General features: G+C 51.6%; 1 protein-coding gene across 4 annotated transcripts in view; it reads right to left on the bottom strand.

Moving 5' to 3' along the window:
* The window catches only part of NGEF (neuronal guanine nucleotide exchange factor), a 40,834-nt gene that overhangs the window by 7,613 nt on the left and 10,706 nt on the right, over positions 1–22,515 (bottom strand). For 3 of the 4 annotated variants that reach the window (XM_060151826.1, XM_060151828.1, XM_060151829.1), the window contains exons 4-7: positions 6,312–6,472; positions 4,678–4,830; positions 3,269–3,398; positions 1,194–1,268 (exon numbers count right to left, since the gene is read on the bottom strand). In XM_060151826.1, the coding sequence (XP_060007809.1) occupies positions 1,194–1,268; positions 3,269–3,398; positions 4,678–4,830; positions 6,312–6,472 (519 nt within the window). The remainder of the gene's footprint in view (positions 1–1,193; positions 1,269–3,268; positions 3,399–4,677; positions 4,831–6,311; positions 6,473–22,515) is intronic. The other variant, XM_060151827.1, reaches the window with a different exon arrangement.

Below are 22,515 nucleotides of genomic sequence, written 5' to 3'. Positions count from 1 at the left end.
CCGAGACCCCTTGGGGCCCAGTGTGGCCGGCTGCCCGGTGGGGGCCGGAATGATCAGGTGTGTGCGTTCCAGGGGTGGGCAGAGGGTCCCGAGAGATGCAGCCTGGCTGGCAGGTCCCTGACCCTCCCTGACCAGCCTGCTCGAGGCTCCAGCCTTTCCCCAGCTAGGCTGGGAGGGGAGTGCTGTGTTTCCCAGGATCCAAAGGGTATAATCGCCAGAAGGATTTTGGAGGCCAACTGGCCTGATTGAGGGATGCGAGGAGAGGCCCCTGGGGGGAAAAGACTGCATTAAGCTACAAAGTCCTCATGGCTCCGTGTGGCTCCATGTGGCTTAGAACCACCACCTGGGGCTATAGTCCTTTTACTAAGCTGCTGCCACTGGTACACTAAGTGGAAAGGACTTCCCAACACCAGGCTCTCGTCCGTTTCAGGGTCACCAGCGCGACAGAGTGGACCCTGCACGGCTGCCAGGAGTGGGCTCGCAGCTCCAGCGGACACACTGGAGCCAAACACACGGGACAGCGCTGCTTTCAGACAAATACGTGGGAACAGACACATTCACTGACCCCTCCCGCACGGCCCCTGCTCTGCCGGCAGCTTCCAGGAGGATCCTCTTCTCTCGGAGGATCAGGAGAGGAGATGCTTTCTCCACTCCTGGGCAGGAAGAGCCCAGGCTTGGCAGGGCCGGGCAGTCCTCTCGCGGGGATAGGAGGTGCAGCTCGAGGGCCGGGAGAGGCGGGATCGGGGGGCGGGAGAGGCGCACAGGGCAGAGCTGCATCAGGGCCCAAGAAGGGCCAGAGCCGGCCTCAGAGCGCGGCAAGGGAGGCAAGAGCCATGGCGTTTGACACTGGAAACAGGTCAGGACAAGCGTGGGGCCTCCGAGGGCTGCGGAGGGGAGCGCCTGGGCCTGTGGGTGGCCACAGAGCGGGGGCTGGCGGGAGGGTCCGTGAACGTGTCTGCAGGCCAAGAGCGCCCGGCCGGCCTGGTCCACCCCGCACGTCAGCAGCCCGGGGTGAGAAGCAAGCCCACCCGACTTATTCTTTGGACCCAGTGACCTCTCTGGATTGCCAACTACTAAAATGAATGTGCATCTTCCAGAGGCGCACGGGCACAGGAGGGGGCAGGACAGGAAGGTGGGCCTAGAGGAGGAAGACCGCTGACCGGGAAATGTGGAAAGAGGAAAGCACAACTCACCAGCTCCAGTTCCTTGTGCGCACCCAAGGCAGTGCCTTCCCGCTCAGACCTCTCTTCCACCCTCTTCAGGATGTTCTGAGCACAGGCAAAGTCTGCATTTAGTTTCCGCACGTACAGCCATTCCTCCCCTCTCCACCCGCTTTAGCAGTGGCAGCCTCCCTGCCGCACTGGTCCAAACAGCCTCGTGTTGCTGCAACATCCCGGAGCAAAGAGCCCCACCAGTTACGGACTGAGGGCGGGAGAACCTTCCACCAGCCGAGGGCGGAGCATCGCACACAAGCCTTGCTCGGCTCTAAGATGATAACCACGAGTCAAGGTCGGCACGAGGACTAACTACGAGGGCCAACCCCGAGCCCCAGTCTCCTTGCAGCGAAGACCGAAGACCGAAGCAAAGGAGGCAACCAAGTGCGGTGGGGAAGGGGGCGGGCGAGGCCCGACAGTGAGGGAAGGGTCGCTGAGGGCTGGCTGTCCCCGAGGTGAGCTCAATGTCTGCAGCAGCATCAGTGGGACTGCCGTTTGAAGCCAAGTAGCAACGACCCTGAGGCTTTGTTAAGTCTGGTCTTACTGATAAAATCCAGTAGTTGGATTTTCTTGCATTTCGCCTATAAATTACAATGTTTGCATTGGTTTCTGCCTCACAGTTCTCCCCGTGCCCATATTTCTGATCTGCTCTCATTCCATGAAGAGGTTTGGGTGCATCTGAGCACAGCTCACCTCCCCCACAGCTGCCCCATGTGGTGGCACGAACGTTCCCAGCCACCTGCTGCCACCCAGCCACCAGGATGTTGGGCATCCTTTCCACTCTCTCCTGAGCTCCAGACCAGACCCAGATCCCTCCCACCTTTGGATGTCCCTCAGCTGCAGGCCCCCAGCCTCCCCTGTGCGGTCACCTGCCCCGCCTCTGCCTGCCAGCCAAGCCAGACACACGCAGTCAGCTCCGATGCCTCCTTACCCTCCCCCCCACCAACATGGGGTCACCAACCCTGCCTGTAACCATCCCCCGGCTCCCAAATCCATCTCCCAGCGAACAGGATGGCTCAGGCTCCACCTTTTCTCATTGGGATAAAACCCCATCTGACCAGGTCCTGCTCCTGGCCTCAGGCAGAGGGTGGTGTGGCTTCTTCAGCCTGGGCACGAGCCCTCCACGCTGGCCTCCTCTCTGGTAGGCCCCTCCCTACCTCCTGCAGTAACTGGCGGGTGTACCGGGAGCACCCCGCCTACATTCACCCCTCGGACGCGCTGCCTCTGAACCTCAGTCCCATTTCCACTCTTGCCCTCCTGCCTGATACCCTCCACACGGCAGCTGCTTTGAGCTCTTACCAGCATCAACTAGATGGAATGACTCCCCATCACATTGAGGATAGAACCCAATGTCTTTCCTGGCTCCTTAGGCCCCTGATCAGGCTCTGCCCACACCTGCACACCCATTCCCATCATGTTCCCCCAGCTCACCGCTGGCCGCCCCGTCTGTGTACCTTGCTGCCCCAGGGCCTTTGCATAAGCAGCTCCCTGTCAGATGAATGGCTCCTCCCTGTCGGCCAAGTCTTAGCTTAAATGTCACTCATCCGAGTCTTTCCTGATCCCCCAACTGGCAGTGGGCAGGCAGTCACCACCATCATGTCACTCTGTTTCACTGTCCTCAGCCATGACCACTTCCTGGTTGTGTGTGTGTGTGTGTGTGTGTGTGTGTGTGTGTGTGTGTGTCTGTGTGTGTGTGTGTGTCTGTGTGTCTGTGTGTGTGTGTGTGTGTGTGTATCTCCCCACCCTCCCCCAGAATGTGGCTCTGTGGAAGCAGGGGCTGAGTCCCCCACTGCCTGGCGTGTGTGTGTGTGTGTGTGTGTGTGTGTGTGTGTGTGTGTGTGTGTGTGTGTGTGTGTGTGTGTATCTCCCCACCCTCCCCCAGAATGTGGCTCTGTGGAAGCAGGGGCTGAGTCCCCCACTGCCTGGCACACAGTAGGAGCTTAATTAGGATTTGTGGAACAAATGGACTTCTGGAAACAGAAAGCCAGCCTGGAATGACCAAAACAAACAGCCCGCAGCAGGAGAAGTGTGTGTCAGGGGAGAGAGGCTGGTACCTGGACCAAAAGCTTGAGGCGCGTGATCCTCTGGAAAGGCAGGATGAGGAAGGAGGAGAGGGGCAGCCCCCTGCACTTGGGGTCCAGCTCCAGCTGCGTGATCAGCTCCCGAAAGGCTGCCTTCTCCTGGCTGGGGACACAGACAAGAGAGTAGGTCTCTGGCTCGTGGGAGGCACAAATTGGAGGGGGTTCTTCCCCGTCCTCAGACCCCTAAGAACCAGACAGCCCACAAGCACAGAAAACGCGTCGATTTCTTCTCTCCTCTCTCTTTTTTTTTTAATGGAAAGTAAACTGTTCGTGTACAAGTCAAATAACAATAGTGACTTCACACGCCAGGCCCATGAAGTCTTAGCAAAATATGCTGTGTGTGGGAGGGCAAGAATTCCTTGCGTGGCCAAGACTATGAATCAGATGCAGAATTCGATGATTTACCCAGCAGGAAACGGTGGCAAGGTAAACCCACGTAATGACAGGAGCAGGCAGCAGGCTGGAGACGGCTGCAGGGAGAACCTGTGCTACTCCTGCCAGGTGGGGATGTCTCGTCTGCAGACGGGCTGGGCAGTGGGAACCACTGCTGGAGACCAGACGCGGCCCTGGACTGCCCGTCATTAGGGACACGGCGCTCAGGCCCAGGGAGTCTGCTCTCACGGGCCACACCAGTGGACCCCTGGGCACTGCAACATCTAGAATCCTATTCTCCTGTGTGATTGTCTTCTCAACGTTCGTCCTCAAAACTGGCATCCCGATTCCCTCAAATCCCAGTTTCAAACCCCAAATGTAAAACATCCAAACCCCTGAATACTCAAACTTTAAAACATCCCCAGTGAACTACACGGCTTGATAGAAAGACCCAACGGAGCATAACGTCCAGAGGTCACTACTCAGAGAGTCCTTTGATGCCCACGAGCGTGCTAAGAACATAGCACTGGTTAAACTGTGGTTGAAACGTGGTACAGACATGTGAAGAATTCAAAAGAGGCAAGTTAATGAAAAAACTCTCTCATCAACGGAAACCCCAAGAAAATTTACAAAATGGGCAGATTAGTAAATTCAAGGGCTTTGCTGGAGAACCACCAGAAAGACTCCCTCCCCCCAATCCTTGCCTTGTCTCTAGTTCAAACCACTTTCCTGCCGTCTTGGGCCTCGAGTTGTCCTCTTGGCCTCAAGCTCCCTTTTCTAAAACTCACAGAGCTCTGCACGGCCATCTGGACACGGGTCCGGTGGGCGCCATGGCTGACTGTCCCGGGGTCAACATTTCCCTAGTGACACCGAAAGCCCCAGAACGTGCCGGAGTTGGATGCTGTCCTGGGAAAGCAGAGACCCAGGGACCCCAGCTCAGTGTCAGCACAAGAGGAGGGGGCCGCCGGGGCCACGCCTGCGTGATGGCCCCGCTGCCCAGCCATACTCACAGCAGCTGCTTGTAGGTCCTCTCCTGGTAGGTCTGGTTGCTGACGTAGGTGATGTAGACGGAGAAGTGGTCGGCGGCGTAGAGGTACACGATGTCGCACACGTCTGAGATGACGATGTTCTCCTCCATCCTGCGCTCCAGCTCCAAGAGAAACCTGCAGCGGGCGGCGGCTGGGTTAGGGGTGGCTGGCTGAGGAGACTCGGGACACGTCTCCACCAAACCAACCAACACGACAGGAGGAGGTCCCAGCGAGGGGGGCACGTTCTGTCACATCACGGAATTACTTGTTCAGTTTTATAGGTGGGTAGTGACATTAGGAGCATTTTTTTTTTTTTGCGGTACGCGGGCCTCTCACTGTTGTGGCATCTCCCGTCGCGAAGCACAGGCTCCGGACGCGCAGGCTCAGCGGCCACGGCTCACGGGCCCAGCCACTCCACGGCATGTGGGATCTTCCCGGGCCGGGGCACGAACCCGTGTCCCCTGCATCGGCAGGTGGACTCTCAACCACTGCACCACCAGGGAAGCCCTAGGAGCATTTTTAAAAGGGAGAGACCCCATCTTTTACGTCCACACCGATGCGTTTACAGTTGAAGTGAGATGACGATGGTGATCTGCTTCAGAACAATCCCGTGGGTGAACCTAATGCTGAAGCGTGGGCTTGCTACACTGGTGTCTCTACTTCTGCATGCTTGGGATTTTCCATAATAAAATATAAATAAATACAAAAATAAATAGACACCCCTCCCCCAGTGGGGGTGAGCAGCAGAGACCGAGGCGTCTCCGAGGCTGCTCTGGTCTCAGTCAGCTCTCGCCTTCCTGAGCCTACCAGGTGGGGGGCTGCCACGAGGATCTGGGGGCTGCAAACGGAAAGGTGGGGTGTCCATGTGGAGGGGGACTGACTCAGGAGGGTCCATGGAGAGCCACACACGGGTGTGGGTTTGCTGCTACCCGCGTGCTACTTCACATCTGAACAGGCGGGGACGGACCAGCTCATAAAAGCTGAGTTCTGCACTTTTAGCTGCAAACCTCCCCAGGCTACAGTGAAAAGGGTAAATGGGTCTTTTATCCTAACGGAATGACTGGAGTTCATTTCTTCTTTGCAATAATCAGTCAATAGATGTCTATTCCTCCCCCACTTAAGCTCATCCCATCCTTCTTTAGGCAAAAGAAGTACAGTCCCAATCGCCACCTCCACACACCCTTGCTAATACCACGCAACCGGAGAAGAGAAAGTGTCAATCCAGGACCGCGCTCCGCGTTGGCCCTCAGAGGGTCTCGGGCCCCGCACACACCAAGCCAGGGCCTTGTGAGGTCAGGATAAAGAGCAGCTCACATGGACACCCCCGGACCAGGTCGTGACACCCGCCACTGATGTGCCTTATTGTGTGAGACACACGGAGCACCTGCATGGCCGGGGGGGACCTGCAGGCAGCCGTCCTGTCCAGGGGGACGCGACGGGCCTCGTTGCTGGGAGATCTTTGGGTTTATGTATTTAGTTACATCTTATTACAGAAAATTCCAAACCTACAAAAGCAGAGAAGCCAGAGTAACAGGCAGTGCCGCCAGCCCCGGACGTGCCCCAGGCGAGGAGGAGGGACAGGAAGGGGCCCCACGAGGACCCGGGCGGAGGCTCACCGCTCACTGACGGCCATGACGTCCAGCACGTTGGAGAAGAGGATGTGTGCCTCGGACGGGTGCAGGATCTTCTTCAGGCGCTCGTTCTCCATGAAGTGGGACACCAGCAGGTTCAGGCTTTTGTAGTAGGAGGCCTCGGAAGTCACCAGCTCGAACATGGCCTGGGACGTGAGGAGGGCCAGCGGTCAGCACCTAGGACTCGTCTGCCCCCGCTCTCAGATGCAAAGGTTTTATTTTAGTTTAGTTTTTTGGCTGCCATGCACGGCTTGCGGGATCTTAGTTCCCCGACCAGGAATCAAACCTGTGGCCCCTGCAGTGAAAGCACCGAGTCCTAACCCCTGGACCACCAGGGAAAGTCCCCAGATGCAAAGGTTTTAAAAGTGAAGGAAGACTGCTGTCGGGGTCTGCGTTGGCAAGGGCGCTGCCATCCGTGGCCAAGACCGCTTGCCCCGCTCACGAGAGTGAAGCCGGAGATAGCCTCGTGTCCGAGTACGGAACAAGGTCAAACACGAGGGGCCAGCCATCCGCTGGGTTCCCGACAGCTGCTGAGGGTGACTCAGGACTGTCTCCTGGTGCGGAATGGGTGAGAGAGTCAGCAGTAGAAGGACCCCACTTCTACACGCCCAGAAAAATGTCCGGAAGGAAACAGGCCATAATGTCAACCACAGGTGTCAGTAGGGGGTGGAGTTTGGGGGTGACTTTTACTGTTTTCTTTTTACCCTTTCAATTGTCTAAAAATTGAAGAATGAGCATATATTGTTTCTTTCATGGTCTTATTTTATAATGTAATTGATAAAGCAATTTTCATTTTGAAAAAAGAAAGAGAGAAAGAAGACAGAGAAAGAAATCCATAATCTGATAAGCTTTCTGGAGGCGCCTTCATTCTCTATCACGCTTATCACCTGATTATTGAGTCTATGAAACAGCAAACTCACTGGACCTCTGTTCCCTTATGTGTCATCTGTGAAGCGAGGGCAGTAGTTGCTGGTTCACCCTCCTTCCTTACTCTCAAGCAAACCCATGACCCTTCCTGAGACCACCCTGGGACCACCCTCACCTTCCTCTCCCCCATCTCTCTCTGCTGTTCCTCAGCTCAGGGTGGGTTCAGGTCTGGGCCCACGGTGGCTGCCCAGAAGGGACAGTGTAGTGGGATGAACTGTGCGCCCACCCAGAGCTGTGTCCACATGCCAAGCTCCAGCACCTGTGAACGTGAACCTGTTTGGCAAAAGGGTCTTTGCAGATGTAAGTGAAGGATGTCAAGGTGAGGAGACCATCCTGGATTGAGGGTCTAAATCCAATGACAGGTGTTCTTACAGGAGAGATGCAGAGGGAGATCTGGCAGACACACAGGGAAGAAGGCCATGTGAGGACACAGGAAGAGACTGGAGTGATGCTGCTTCAAGCCAGGGAACGGGAGCCACCGGAAGCGGAAAGAGGCAGAACTGCCAACACGCTGATTTCAGGCTTCTGGCCTCTACAACTGGGGGAGAATAATTACCACCCAGTTTGTGCTAATTTCTTACTGCAGCCCCAGGAAAAAACACAGACAGACAGAGGAGCGCCGGGAGATGGGACAGCGATGAGTGTAGGGGGCCCTGGTCCCTTCCCAGCATCCCGACCACCCCACATTTCACCTCCCTTTGGGGTCCTCCATCCTCCCACTGACCAGAACCCTGACCCAGGCAGGGCTCAAGCCTCTGGCCACGAAAGCTAGTGCTGCCGGGGCTAGGAAGGATGGTGGAAGGAAGGGAGACAGGGAAGGGAAGAGGGAGGGAGGACCAGCATGTGTTCCAGACACACAAGGCGCCTTCTCGTTCCATCCTCACTGGTCCCCCAGGAAGGACGTACAGAAGTTCGCATTTCGCTAAAAGGAAACAGATGCAGAGGTTAAGCAATGCCCCAGAGTTACTGCTGGAGGGTGTGGAAGATTCAACCCAAGGTTTTTCCAAGTTCTGGGCTCTGCCCACCAGTACCCACCCCTGCTGACTTAAGCGCAGGCAGAGCAGGGATTCAATGGCGTCTGCAGGAGGCCTGGCCTGCTGCTTCCCCGCAAAGCTCGGACCCACAGCCAACCTGGCAGGGCACTTTAAAATGAGCGACATATTTGTAAGTTGGGAGCTCACTCCAGGGTGGCCCACAAATGACAGACCGTGGGCCACCATCAGAGGAGAGCCCACCGGTCCCCTAGTGTCTGTGCCTCACTCAAGACAGTGAGAGGAGGCACTGAAACGAGCTGGCGGCCTCTCTAACTGTCCCCGAGTCACAGATGCTTGGTCCGCTTAAAGATACGAAACACACAAAGCACATCCCGCTGGCCTCACTCACGCCAGAGCTGAGGCCTCGGCACGGAAGGCCCCACCCTCTGTTCTGCCAACGCCCAGCCAAGCCCTGCCGGGCAAGGCTGAGACTGCGCTGGGCAGGAAGTTCCTGGAATCATCTCTGTTACAGATGCTGACAACAAAAATCACTTTCCTGCTGCTAAATTTAAGTTTCTTAAGACAACGTCAGGCCATTACAGCTTGCAAGTTCTAAGCAAATGTAACTAAAAGAAGCAAAACAGAACAGCCCAAACCGAGACAGATGAGTGTTGCAGACACCGAGAGAGGAAAACACCACCATGCCCAGGACGCAGCCCCGCAGACAAACGTCTCCCTGAGCGACGCCTGTGACGCACAGCTGTGGGATCACACGTGGGAAAGGTGCCCAGAGCCCTGAGAGCGTCACCATCCTGACCCCCGGGAGGACGAGGGGTCGGGGGCCACCGGGCAGTGCCAGGCGGGCCTCTTAGCCGCTGACACGCAGCGGGCATTGGGCCTGAATCACTGCTCCTTGATCCCGGCTGTGCCCATCCGCCACAACCTCACCCCCTCTTTCTCCGTTTATAGGCAACTAGTCACCCGTGGATTTTTGTTTTCCAGGGTGTTTATCTTTATTTTATATGCCAAACTATTTGCCACATCAATATGGTCGTCCTTTCCTCATCAATATTATTTTTACCCTCAGTCATTCAAGCTTTTGCATGGTGTGTGGAGCTGACAGGGTCCAGGCCCTGCTCTCTCGTTCATTCATTCGTTCATTCATTCGTCCGCAAACGCTGACGAGCACTGGTCCGGGCACCCGGGACTCCTCCTCCGTGAACACGGCAAACTTCCTGCTTCCGTCCCAGGGCAGTGAAGGCAGAGCAGACAGGAGTAAAGTGCATCCCGCTGGGTGTGAGGGATGCTACGAGCAGACGGGAAGAGGTGTGTGTGAGCACATGAGAGTGTGTATATACGTGACTGTGTGTGCGTGAGTGCGTGACTGCGTATATGTCAGTGTGTGTGTGTGAGTTACTTACTGCAGAGAATCCCTCCTTGGTGAAAGCAGCCGCGGCCGGGCTGGCTGAGGCCCCGCGCTGCCCGCCGTCGGGGTGCAGGGCTCACACAGGACCGTCATCCTCGGGAGCTCGGCTGGACTGACCCGAAGTTTCTGAATCACAGCTTGGTCTCCCATCGGTGCTTAGTGCTGGATTATTCCGCTTGGTATCCGCCAACAGTCATGTTACGCTTCCTGGGTTTTTCACAACCCCGCTACTACTAAGCCCAACTCCCTCCTGGGTTCTTTGCCAAGGGAAAGAGCCGGGCAGCTCTGGACCTTTCTTCGAGGGGCCAGTCCAGGTGGTTTTGCAGCTAGTGAGGGCCGTGCTGGGCCTGGTGTCCACCACAGGCCGCTGAGGAGCAGAGCTGTCAAGGCTTCGGCCTTGGAGTTAGCCAGAGAATTGCTTCATCCCACTAAGCCTCAGTTCCCACGTGTGCAGAACGAGGACCACAGTCCCCAGAGGAAAGGCCCAGCTGGGGCCGGCCTGTCTCAAAGCACCTGGCAGATGTCCAGGGCCGTAATCCATCCGGCATCCGTGTGTCGTCTTCACAGGACCTCAAGTGCTTCACGGATGGAGCTCCAGCCAGAGGGGTCAAGGAGGGCCTGTACCAGGAGGTGCCACTGGGTGTGAGTGCCAAAGTATGACCCGTTCAGAGCAGGGGTGTGGACACCAGGTGGAGGTGGGAGACGGGTGGTGGAGAGGGAGCTGGGGGAGGGGCCTGGCGGCCAGGCCAGTAGAGGAGTCACGTGGGGGCAGAGCAGGCTTCTGCGCACAGTCTTAAGTCCACCCTGCTGGCCGCCGTGTGGGCCAGAACCACACAGCCTTGCGTTCCGGAGTCCCGGGGCTGCTCGACGCTCCTGGGCTCCGCGTGTGCTCTTGCTGCTTCCCCCACCGGCCTGTGGATGAGAAGCCATGCCTGTCTCCCCACAGGCTTTGGAAGAAATGGATTAGATTTTTCTCAGTAAACTTAGACTTTTCTCCAAAAAAAGGAAACAATGTATCAGAGAAATCACCGGAGTTCCAGCTGAGACCATCGCCACAGTCTCATGAGCTGAGAGGGTTCAGCTTTGGTCGGTGAGCATCTCCCCTTCCCCGGGGGAGTCCAGAAACTTCCGAGCCTGCAGACCCCAGGCCAGCCCCGCACCCCATGGAACAGAAGATGCCCCACAGGTGCACAGAACCAGGACCCCTCTCCCGAGGCAGCCCAGGCCTCGGTGCTGTTTGGGTTCAGGGCCCTCAGCAGCCTTGGGACTGGAGTGGCCCTGGGTCAGGCCCACCTGGACCACCCTAGTCAAGCAGTGCATCTGAAGAAACAGGGGAGACCCCTGACCCATCAGCAAGGGGATGAAAGAGGAAGCCAGGACACCAAGCAAAGGCTGCTTCCGATCAAAAAAGTGAAAAAAACAGCCCCTAACACACAAAGAGCACTGTCCGTTAAGAACTCAGTTTACCGACCCACAATTTCCTGTGATCTAAGACAGTTCAGCCTGTGGTATCTCATTTTCTGACGCGGGTCCTCACGGTCCGGGCAGGCAGCTCACGTCATCGGCCTCCACGCTCCACCCTGATGTTCCCCTTGGTATGCGGGTCCTTCCTTCCTGCAGCATCAGCGACGCTCAAGGCTGAACAGTCCTTTGCCTTCTTTACCTTCACCGTCTCCACCTTACAATTCAGATTCTCTGTGGACCCCGTGTGTGGTCATTCTATCCCGATTAGGATTGGTTTCGGCTTCCTGGCCTTGGTGTCAATGCTTCACAGCGGTCTTTGACGCCATAACCTTTATTATGATGCTGTGGTGTGGCCTGAGTCACCAGGGGTCAGAGACAAAAGCGGGCTGACCGAGGACAGACGCTACCCACCACCTCCCTTCACTACTGTTGTTGTCTGGTGTGTCACTGGCAGAGCCGGGAAGCAAAAGCATCCCCTTACCCCTAAGGGTCCCAGGAGGCACCTTCACCTCTTCCTGCATCCCAGGTTCCTTCCAGGACAGACTGTCGGCAGTGGCCGGGACTAAGCTCTTGTCTGAGCAGATGTACAGAAAGGATCTTCTCAGGTAGCCTGCGTTTTCCCACCTGTTATGGACTGAATTGTGTCCCCCAAAATTCACATGTTGAAGTCCTAACCCCCAATGTGACTGCATTTGGAGACGGGGCCTTTGAAGAGGTAATTACAGTTAATGCGCTCATGAGGGTGAGCCCCTAATCCAATATGACTGGTGAACTTACAGGAAGAGGGACAGACACCTCACACCTCTGTGGAAGGGATGCACCTATACAGAGGAAAGACCATGTGAGGACACAGTGAGAAGGTGGCCACCTGCAAACCAAGGAGGGAGGCCTCACCAGAAACCAACCCTGCCAGCACCTTGATCTTGGACTTCCAGCCCCCAGAACTATGAGAATAAATGTCTGTGGGTTAGCCACCCAGTCTGAGGTATTCTGTTATGGCAGCCCAGATCATGGGACTGGAGGGTGAGGGCGGGGGGCCCCTCCTGACACAGGACACACATCCCTCAAGGAACAAGGCAACGTTAGACATTATTCCAAACTGCTGTAAACGAGGCCTGGGACCAGAGTCCAGAGAAAGGAGACGTTCTCTGCAGTTGGCTCCCAGGTGACTGGGGAGGGGACCAGGATGATGACTGTTCATCAATATTCTGTGAAACAGCATGTACTGCTTCCAGAAAATCACACTGGGGAGAAAAAGGCTGTTTTGCAAGATCTGCTGAGCACTCCCCGATGCCCCTTTGCCAGCTTGGGCACCACTCTCTCTCCAAATCGAGGAAACTCTTGGCTCCATTTCTCTCTTAGTCAGTACCTTCCTGTCTGAGACACACTGATGGGTGGGACACTTCATTGGTAAACAGTGGCCGTAAATGTCCCTGTTCTCTCTCTTGTCTACGCAGGGTTATCGGAGATAAATGGCACCAGCGGGCAAGTAATAGTGACAGCTGCCATTTGTCCAGCTCCTAACCCGTGCCTGGTGTGATGCTGAGTACTTCCAACGCGTCACCTCCCTCCGTCCTCGCTGCAATCCTGGAGGTCCCCCAACCGTCCCCACCGTGCGGATGAGAGTGCCGAGGCCACACAGCGAGTGAGTGGCACCCCATCCTTTTGACCTCAGGGCTCTGTGTCTTGACCGCCCTGCTAGAGACGCCCTTCCACAGAAATGCCCAGGCTTTCCCGTGAGCCTGCAGGCCTGCAGTGGCGCCAGGCTGGCAGCCCCTCTCCTTGCAGGTCGGTCTCGGTCTGCTGTTATTTATGCAGAAGCCACTTCCTTCCCACCCTAGGTTCTTTCCAGGTTCTTGATCATCTTTTTAGCTTTACATGGTGCTTGATAATAAGTTTGTTAAGCGAAAACCTAACCCAGTGCTCAAATGCGAACCAGGCCTGGCGTCGGGTCGATGAGTCGTGCCCACGACTCACAACTTCCACCCAAAGGCTCGGCTCCCAGACCCGTCCTCCTCGGGGCCGTCTGTGTCTCTTTACAAGGACACTGTTGGCTGTGCCCGTCGTTCGTCCTCCTTTCCTGGCTCCTGCTGGCCTGAATGTCCGATGCCCCATCTCCTTTACCAGGTGGCTTCCTGAAAGGCCTGGCCTGGGTGCAGCACCCAGGAAACTCCAAATGTTTACTGAGCACCTCCCAAGAGCTGGGGGCTGGGGGCTGCGGGCACTGGGGATTCCCGAGATGACCAAGAGCTGCTCCCTGCCCCTGGGAGGTCGCCGGCTCAGGAGACCGCAGCTGCTGGGGGGCTGGGGTCCGCGATGCTGTCCTGCCCTCCCCATCTCACTCATTCCACAGACATGTGCCCAGAGCCACCTCCAGGTAGTGGCTCAGCTTGATGCTGGGGACACAGACGGACACAGACACACCAGGGAGGAGGCGGCTTGGGCACAGCCAATGACAGCTCTGCAGTGATGCCCACGGTGGAGTGGGAGGGGGCTTTGCCATGGCAGGGGGAGATGGGGAGGCAGGCAGCCAGAGAAGGCTTCCGGAAGGGGCTGTCAGAGTCAAAGAGCCAATAAGACTTAGCCAGGCAAAAAGGAAAAAAATAAAAAACCCCAGTATTTCTCAGCCTGGTCCTGCGACCACAGGTGTCTGCGAAAATGCAGATTCCCAGGAACCTCCCCAGCGCCCAGCATAACTCGTCCTTTAACAAGATCCCCAGGTCGTTCTGAGGCATGGCAGAGTCTGAGGACCCCTGGTGCCAGGGCTGGGGGCCCCCAGCCCCAAAGCCTCCCCGGGTACCTTTCTTTTGCACTTATCACCTTGAGTGCTAAGCGTTAGGGCACCTGCCCGCTGCCGGACTTCGCTGTTAGTGCCTGGAGGGTGGGAGGAGATGGACAGAAAGCTGGGTCAGAATGCCAAGGGGTTTGGCGGGGGGTCCCTCCTCGGGCTCAGGCTGCCTTAGAGGCCATGGCACGTCACAGTCCAGGCTCTGTGCCCTTGTGCTGGTGGGAGTTAGGACCACTTTGGTTGGCTGTAGGCTGAGCCCTGCGCTCGAGATGCTCAGCCCCTGTGTAGACCACAGACCCCAAAGGCAAACCCGCGGCCCCCGAGGGCCTGAGGCTGCCCCAGCCACTGAGGCGAGCTGCCTCCCGCTCCTCTGGGGGTGTCAGCTGGAGCCGGGGAGCGGTGTCCTCCGTCAGAGGCTGCGTCTGCTCTCTGCTTTGGGCCTTGAGCCCTTGGGCTGCCAGCGGCAGCCACCCTGGGTGGACCTGCATCCTCGCTCTGCCAGACCTTGCTTCCCACGTGATCCTACTGTCCATTAACAAAGCTTTCCTCACTTCTGCGGCTAGAAGCGTAATTCATACCCCAGAGGCATTAGAGTGGACAGAAGTGACTCTGAAAAGGCTTTTAGTTAAGAAGCAGCCCCTAGAGCCTCTCTCTCGTCCTCGAATAATTACAATGGAGTCAGATTCCAGAGCCCAGGCTCTGCTGCAACGTGGTCTCTAGTCAGTGCGGGAGATGCAAGAAGTGACAAGACCAGGGGCCTCCACGGGGACCACGGGGCCTCAGCGTCACCCAGGGTGACGACAACTAGTCCCGGGGCTGCTGTGAAACTAGGGGTCACACATTAAATGCGAGTTGGCATGCAGGCCCCGGGGGCCCAATGTGCCTCCACACCACCAGCTGCCCAAACCCAAGCCTTGGCCAAGCTCACACACACCACAAGCCAATTGTTACGTTTTCTCAAGATGACCTGGTTAATGAGATAACTTACAAAGAAGTACGCACTAAAGTAGACATAAAGTTTAAAAGACACATGCTTGAAAAGATGCCCAGCCTCATTCACAACAAGAGAAATGCAGAGCAAAACCACAACACAGTATCATTTATGATCTTGCACACGGGTCCAGATAAACTCGCTGGATGCTGTACCACATTGGTGATAGGGAACCAGCACCCTCTCATACGGCTGAAGTGTGAAGACAACTTGGCAATATCTTCTCAAAATTTAAAAAGTATGTAATCTTTAACCCGACAGTTCCACTTAGCAATTCCCATAGTATTCCATTGCACAGATCTGTCTTTTATTACTATAAATAATGCTGCAATGAACATCCTTGATACACAACATTTCTAGTTGCAGTCCATCAACAGGAGACTGGTTAAATAAATTATGGAACATCATAAACGATGGAGGTCCATAAAGCTAGAAAAAAAAAAAAGTAGGAAAAGAAAAGAAAAACAAGAACGGGGAACTCTGTTTGGGCTGATCTGGAAATACTGTCAAAACATTTTGCTAAGTAAAAGAAAAAAAGCAAGGCACACGGCAGTGTACATAGAGTTTACCACTTGTGTAACACACAAACACGCACGCACAAGCACACACACACTGGCCCTCAGGGCCAGGGGTTGGTGGGGGGAACTATTTTCGCTGTAATTCTGTTTGCTCTGTTTCAAGTTTATATCAGGTGCATAAATTATTTATCCAAAAGATTTACTTTAAAAATGATAAATGGTAACACTGTCACTTTGCTAAAGTAGGTATAGGTGCTTGCTTTCTAAATCAAATAGAAGAGGGGCTATCTGATATTTTGGGTGACGGTTCCTGTCCACCTTAAAGCATGGGGCAAAGATCCCTGCCCCCTCTGAATTTGGCATTAATTTGCTGAATTGTTAGGGTTTATCCTACAGAGAGAAATATATGATTCAATGAAGGTTGGTAAATAAAATAATCACGATTCAATTTTCTGATAGAAGTATATCATGTTAAAAACCGTAAGTAATTTCCTTCTAAAATGGACTGCTTTCTTTTGGAAAAAAAATATAAGTATATTTCAGTTCTAAGTTGTGAAAACAAGTTGAAAAACAACAAAAATACAACTCTGATTTCAGAGGCTGAGCACACTCAGACTGTGAGTTATATCCAAACTTGCTAGCTCCCTGGGAAGTCACTCCCTCCTCGTTCCCAGGGGGACGAGGCTGGAAGTCTAGTTCGGGCATGTAGGGGCGGTGCCACCTCAAGTGCCAGCCTGGGTGGACCGCCCCTCAGGAGTTACATGTAGCCCTGTTTCCATGGAGATGCTCAAAATATCATTCCCGGCTCATTTTTCGAACTGTGCACAGCCAGCCCCCCAAGATCGGGGACCATGTGGAGTCCGTCTTTATCTGATCTGGGGACACCACCCAGGCCAGCGGCAGGAGCGACTGCTCCAGGGACGGTGCTGGGTCAGCACCTCCAGCTTCCCCTTCGTTTCTCACGGTGTCAGCTGTGGCGAGAGTCAAGCGCTGCCTCATGGTTTGTCGGTTTGTCGCAGTGACTGTCCCCACCTCCCCCATTTGAACGCCTGACCCTTCCCCAGCTGCCCCCTTCCTAACTTTGTAATTTGAATATCTGTCTACTTATTTTCTCAAACCATTGTGTCCTGAAACAGTAATTGAGAAACCATTCCAAATAGGAGGGAACCAAGCGCTTCAGAAAAAGTTAAAAAACAAAAAGTAAACCAAGAAAATCCTACACAACATCTAAGACAACGCTTTCCAATTTCAGCTGTCTAATTTTTACTTTAAAAAGGAGGTGGAAAACATACAATTTTATTCTTTTTTTTTTTTGCGGTACGCGAGCCTCTCTGTTGTGGCCTCTCCTGTTGCGGAGCACAGGCTCAGCGGCCATGGTTCACGGGCCCAGCTGCTCCACGGCATGTGGGAGCTTCCCGAACCGGGTCACGAACCCGTGTCCCCTGCACTGGCAGGCGGACTCTCAACCACTGCGCCACCAGGGAAGCCCCACAATTTTATTCTTAAATCTTGATTCTTCAGTGACTGATTAAGACTCAGGCCCACCAAAAGGCCATCATTTGGGGGTCTTTTCCTTGTGTGAAAGGTAGTTCGTTAGGACCTGCTGCTTTTGTAGCTAAAGAAAGAGGTGTTCCAACAACAGATTGAGCTGCCAGTACAAGCTGCCCGACTTGCTCTGATAAATGAAAAGATGATCTGATGCAGAAGTCACTGATTTGGAACATAAAGTCTGAAGTTCTCAGTGTTGTGTTCATTGCCAGATATGAACAAAATAGAAAACAGAAACTCACATTAAGCTCTTTAAAATAAATGTGAAAAGTCAGTCTATAAAGACTCAGAGAGAGATGCATTGAAGCCCGTGTGCCCTGTGCTGTTCACTACTGCCTGTGATCGCGGTTATTCTTAGGTCATCCTAACTTACTTACGTATCTTGATCTCATCCACTGGAAACGACAAAAATATAATTTATTAAATATCTTTAGTTTCTATGCCCACTGTTCTATACGTGTAATGTTCTATCCTGCATTTTAAAAACAATATGTTATTCTTTCATTCTTTGAAATGAAAAACATTTCATTTCATTCTTTGAAAACACGCTTTTTAACGTTTGTGTCTTTGTATAGTTGTACACTGTCTTACTAAATAAATAATTCCCTATCATTGGGCATTTAGGGCTCTTCCTCCATTCTTCCCCTACTTTTTGCTTGAATGGACAGCCTACTAAGTATTCCTGTACACGTCTGATTATTTTTCAAGCTAAATTTCTAGAAACAGAAACACTAGTCGGTAAATAAACATATTCTTGTAAGGGGGTTAATACTAGCATTGCTATGCTCTTTCCATCAGCTGTGTTCAAGAGAAGTCATTTAAAAATCCCCCCAACGCTAGGTTTTAAATATATTTATATTTAAGAGTCTGCCATTTTGAAATGCCAGTGCCTCAATGTTGCTTTAATTTGTACCTCTTTCATTACCAGTGAGTTTGATTTCTGTCCTTTTTTCATTTAATCACCAGCCACTTTTTCTATGAGATTGTTTTGCCCATTTTTCTTTAGGGTGCTTACCTTTTTCTTATCCATAGAGCTTTCTAACTGATGGAAACCTGGGTTTTGCTGATGTATACAAAAACAACTAATTTTTGCAGGTTTATTTTATAATCCACCACCTCCCTGCTCTGCCTTATGAGATCCAGTATTTTTTACTCCCCTCAGGATTTTTAAGTAGGCAGCTGTCACTGGCAGATAAGGGTGGTTTTGACCTTCCTTCTTTATGGGTTTGTCTCTTGTTCCTTTCCTCATTGTTCTGCCCTGGCCACGACTTCCAGAGCAACCGCAGAGTCACCAAGCACTATCCTCTCACCTTTACTGTCACCAAAGATTCTTGATTAAGTAGGATGCTGGTTATAGATCTGAGATACTCTTTGTAAATTTCAGAGAGTATCCTTCTGAGTTTTGTTTAGAAATTGATGTTCTACTCCCCTTTTGAACCTCTTTGAAGATCAGGGTATTTTTCTCCTCTGGCCTATTAATATGATAAATTTTGGTTTCAAACATTATACCATCTTTGCAGTAATTTCTGTGCTCAATGTTATTCTTTTAGTGTATCTCCAGATTTGATTTACTTATGTTTTGTGTAAATTTTTGCCTTAATTCAGAGTGAGGCAGATCTATGTTTTATTTTGGGGGAGAGGCCAGGAGAGTACTTAACAAAATGAAGACATCTAACTCTTTTTACAATGCTTTAGTTTTTAAATGAATGTACAGTAAAATTGACTTTTGGGGGCTGTACAGTTCTATGAATTTTGACCCATGTATAGATTCTTGCAACCAGCGCTATAACCAAGACACACAACAGTTCCATCACTCCAAAACACCCCTTGTGCTTTCCCACTCTCGTCACAGCCTACCCCTACCCCTCACCCCTGGCAACCACTGATCTGTTCTCTGTCCCTATAGCTTTGTCATGTTCAGAATGTCATATATTCTGTTCTCTGTCCCTATAGCTTTGTCATGTTCAGAATGTCATATAAATGGAATCACGTACTGTGTAACCTTTCTGACCTCTTTCACTCAGCAAAATGCCTCTGAGATTCATCTGAGCTGTGTGCATCAATAGTTCATTTCTTTTTCTTACTGAGTAGTGCGCCATTGTACAAATGTTCCAGAGTTTGTTTATCTATCTGTTAAAGGACATTTGGGTTGTTACCAGTTTTGGGCAATTATGAACAGACCTACTATAAACATTCATGTACAGGCTTCTGTGGGAACATAGGTTTTTGTTTCCTTGGGGCAGTGGTTCTCAACCACGAACTATTTTTGCTACCTGGGTGATATTCAGCGAGGTCTAGAGACATTTTTGGTTGTCACGACTGGGAGTAGGGATGCTACAGGCATCTGGTAGCAGAGGCCAAGGATGCTGCTAAACCTATAATGCACAGGAGAGCATCCCCCAACAAAGGATGATCCAGCCCAAATGTCAGCAGTGGTGCTGTGGAAACACTGCTCTAGGTAAGTACCCAGGACTGGGCTTGCTGGGCTGCAGGTAAGTGTACGTTTCACTTTATGAGAAACTGCCAGCAGTTCTCCAGAGCAGCTGTGCCGTTTCGTAATCCCACCCGCAACGCATGGGAGCTCCAGTTACTCCACATCCACACCAGCACTTGGTATTGTTTTAAGTTATTTTTAGCCAGTGTGTATTATTATTAGTAGTAGTAGTTCTAAGAATTTTTGTAGATTCCTTGAGATTGTCTATGTGCACAGTCATATCATCCATGAAGAGGGGCAGTTTATTTCCAACTTCCCTGGAGACTTTCTCTTTGACTCAGGGATTCCACAGAAATGTGCTGCTTGATTTCCAAGTGCTTGGAGGTTTTCCTGTTACCTTTTTTTTTTTTTTTGCGGTACGCGGGCCTCTCACTGCTGTGGCCTCTCCCGTTGCGGAGCACAGGCTCCGGACGCGCAGGCTCAGCGGCCATGGCTCACGGGCTCAGCTGCTCTGCGGCATGTGGGATCTTCCCGGACCAGGGCACGAACCCGTGTCCCCTGCATCGGCAGGCGGACCCTCAACCACTGCGCCACCAGGGAAGCCCTCACATACAGTTTTAAATTTTCTAGTGACCACATTAAAGAAAGGTAAAAAGAAATGGGGAAATTTTAATATATCTTAGTTAATCCAATATATCCAGAATATTATGTCAACGTATAATATAAAAATTATTAATAAGATAGTTTACTTTCTTTTTCCTTGTACTAAATCTGCAAAATTTGGTGTGTATTTTACACACACAGTGCACCTCAATTAGGACTAGCCACGTGTCAAGCGCTCGAGAGCCACGTGTGGCAGGGGGCTACCAAAGTGGGCAGTGCAGCTTTAGAGAGTACAAAGATCAGTGAAAAGATTTTAAGTCAACCACATCATTGTTTTCAGATTCCTTATATCCCTGTTATGTCCCATCCTACAGAAACAGTACAGCGTGTGCCACAGCTTCTGCTCACGTCTCTGACAGACTGTTCTGCTTGGCTTCTGTATCAAGATACTTCATCATAGTTATCTTTTCATTGCAAAGTGCACCTCTTGGGAACGGCCTTCCTAATCGTACAACACAACATCCAGAAGATCAGGTTTAAATAAGTAAAGAGACTGACAGATTTTCTATAAAAATGAGAAAAGATTTTTAGGTGGAAAAAGATACAACTTTCTGTTGAAGACTGTCAGCCTGTTGCCAGCTCTTTATCTGTACTAACTCATTTGATCTTCACAACCCTGTGTATGAGCTCAATTTTACACATAAGGAAGCAGAGGCACAGAGAAGTCAAGTGACTTGCCCAAAGTCACTCAGCTAAGAAGTAGCAGAACTGGGATTCAAACCCAGGGGGTTGGGCTCCTGTGCCTGTGTGCATAAATTCTGGGCTACATCACCTCCCTATGTTTTTACTGTGGGAGAAAACATTTGAAACATATAAACAAATCATATCCGTAATACGTAAGAAGATGCTATCAAGCAAGAAGACAAACATAAATAACCTCATAGAAAAATGGGCAAAGGATAAGAGCAGGCAATTCATAGAAAAAGAAATGGAAACAGCCAATAAGCATAGGAAAAGATGCTCAATTTATGTCATCAAGGACAGGCAGGTTAAAACAAGATATGATTTTTCATCCAACAGATTAGAGCAAAAATCAAGAAGTTTGCCAACGGGGTTAGGAGGGTGTGTGAAAATGGCCTCTCTCGCACTGCCGTAGTGTGAAATTTGAACTGCCTTTTTGAATGGTGATCTGGTGGTATCCACCACCATCGAAAACGCGCTTCACTTTTCACTGACAATTCCACTTCCGGGCATCTATCCTACGGCTGTGGTCTCCCACGGGCGTGAAGATGCAGGCACACAGAAGCTCTCCTAACCCAGCTCCACGTGACCCATGTGCCTGGGGTCACGTGCACTGCTTCCCCGCAAAGCCCTGCAAAGACCTGCTGAGAGCCGGGCACAGGCTGCCCGCCACCTACCACCTGCACACTTCTCTCCCCACCGGTGAGCCCCGTGTTTGTCCTTAAACTTACGCGAGCCAGTCGTACTTGCTCTGCAATTACGTCCATACTTGATAAAAACTAAAGAACTTTCAGTGCAAAGAGAGTTGTTTTTATGAAAAGTAAGCTGAAAGCTCTAAGAGGTCAGTTAAAGGCAAGTTGCTAAAAACCAAAAGCAAAATCAAACTGCTCTTGAATAAACAAGTGTAAAATATGGGGGAAAACATCATAAAGATCTACAAGGATTTTGCACTTAAGAGTTTTCACAAGCATCTAAAGTCCAAAATCACACCGGGCTTTATGACTAATTTACCAGGAGAGAGAAAGTGAACACAGCTGGTCCTCCAGTGAGAACCCAGGAGCCAAGAAAAGGCCTGCAAACGTGTGTGTTGTTTGCATTTTTTTAAATAATGAAAATGTATTAATGAGTAGCTTATTTAATTTTAAAACTTTAAAAAATAAAGTGATAAACTTTAACAATACAAAATGACTCATTGTTCCCTTTGGTAACTTTTCTTGCCCTGAATTGTAATCTGTATGATAATATCATGGGTTTAGTTTTCTAATCAGTTGGATAATTTCTGCCTTTCAGTGGAGGATTTAAGCAATTTACATTTGTGGTTATAACAGATACATTTGCTATGAACTCTGCCACCTTATTTTATTTTTAATATTTATTTATTTCATTTATTTATTTAGCTGCACCGGCTCTTGGTTGTGGCATTTGGGATCTAGTTCCCTGACCAGGGATCAAACCCGGGCCCCCGGCTTGAGAGCTTGGAGTCTTAGCCACTGGACCACCACGGAAGTCCCTGCCACCTTATTTTATGCTATTTGTTTTTTGTGCTTTTTACTGTTTGCTTTCCTTGTATTACAAGATCCGTGCTTTCTCTGCTTTTGGCTTGCTGTTGGAGAAGGTTTATACCATGTTTTAAGTTCTACTGGGGTTTATCTCTAAGCTTTCCAAATTATTTATTTCTCTAATTATCAAAGTAAAAAAATAAACAAGTATTCCTCCAGAAACTAGACACTTTTCCTTATTTTGAGAACTATAAAAAAAGGCCCCATGGTGGAAAT

Source organism: Lagenorhynchus albirostris, chromosome 6 (genome assembly GCF_949774975.1).
Source record: "Lagenorhynchus albirostris chromosome 6, mLagAlb1.1, whole genome shotgun sequence".
NCBI classification, from domain to species: Eukaryota; Metazoa; Chordata; class Mammalia; order Artiodactyla; family Delphinidae; genus Lagenorhynchus; species Lagenorhynchus albirostris.
This window is presented reverse-complemented; position numbering and strand designations above follow the sequence as displayed.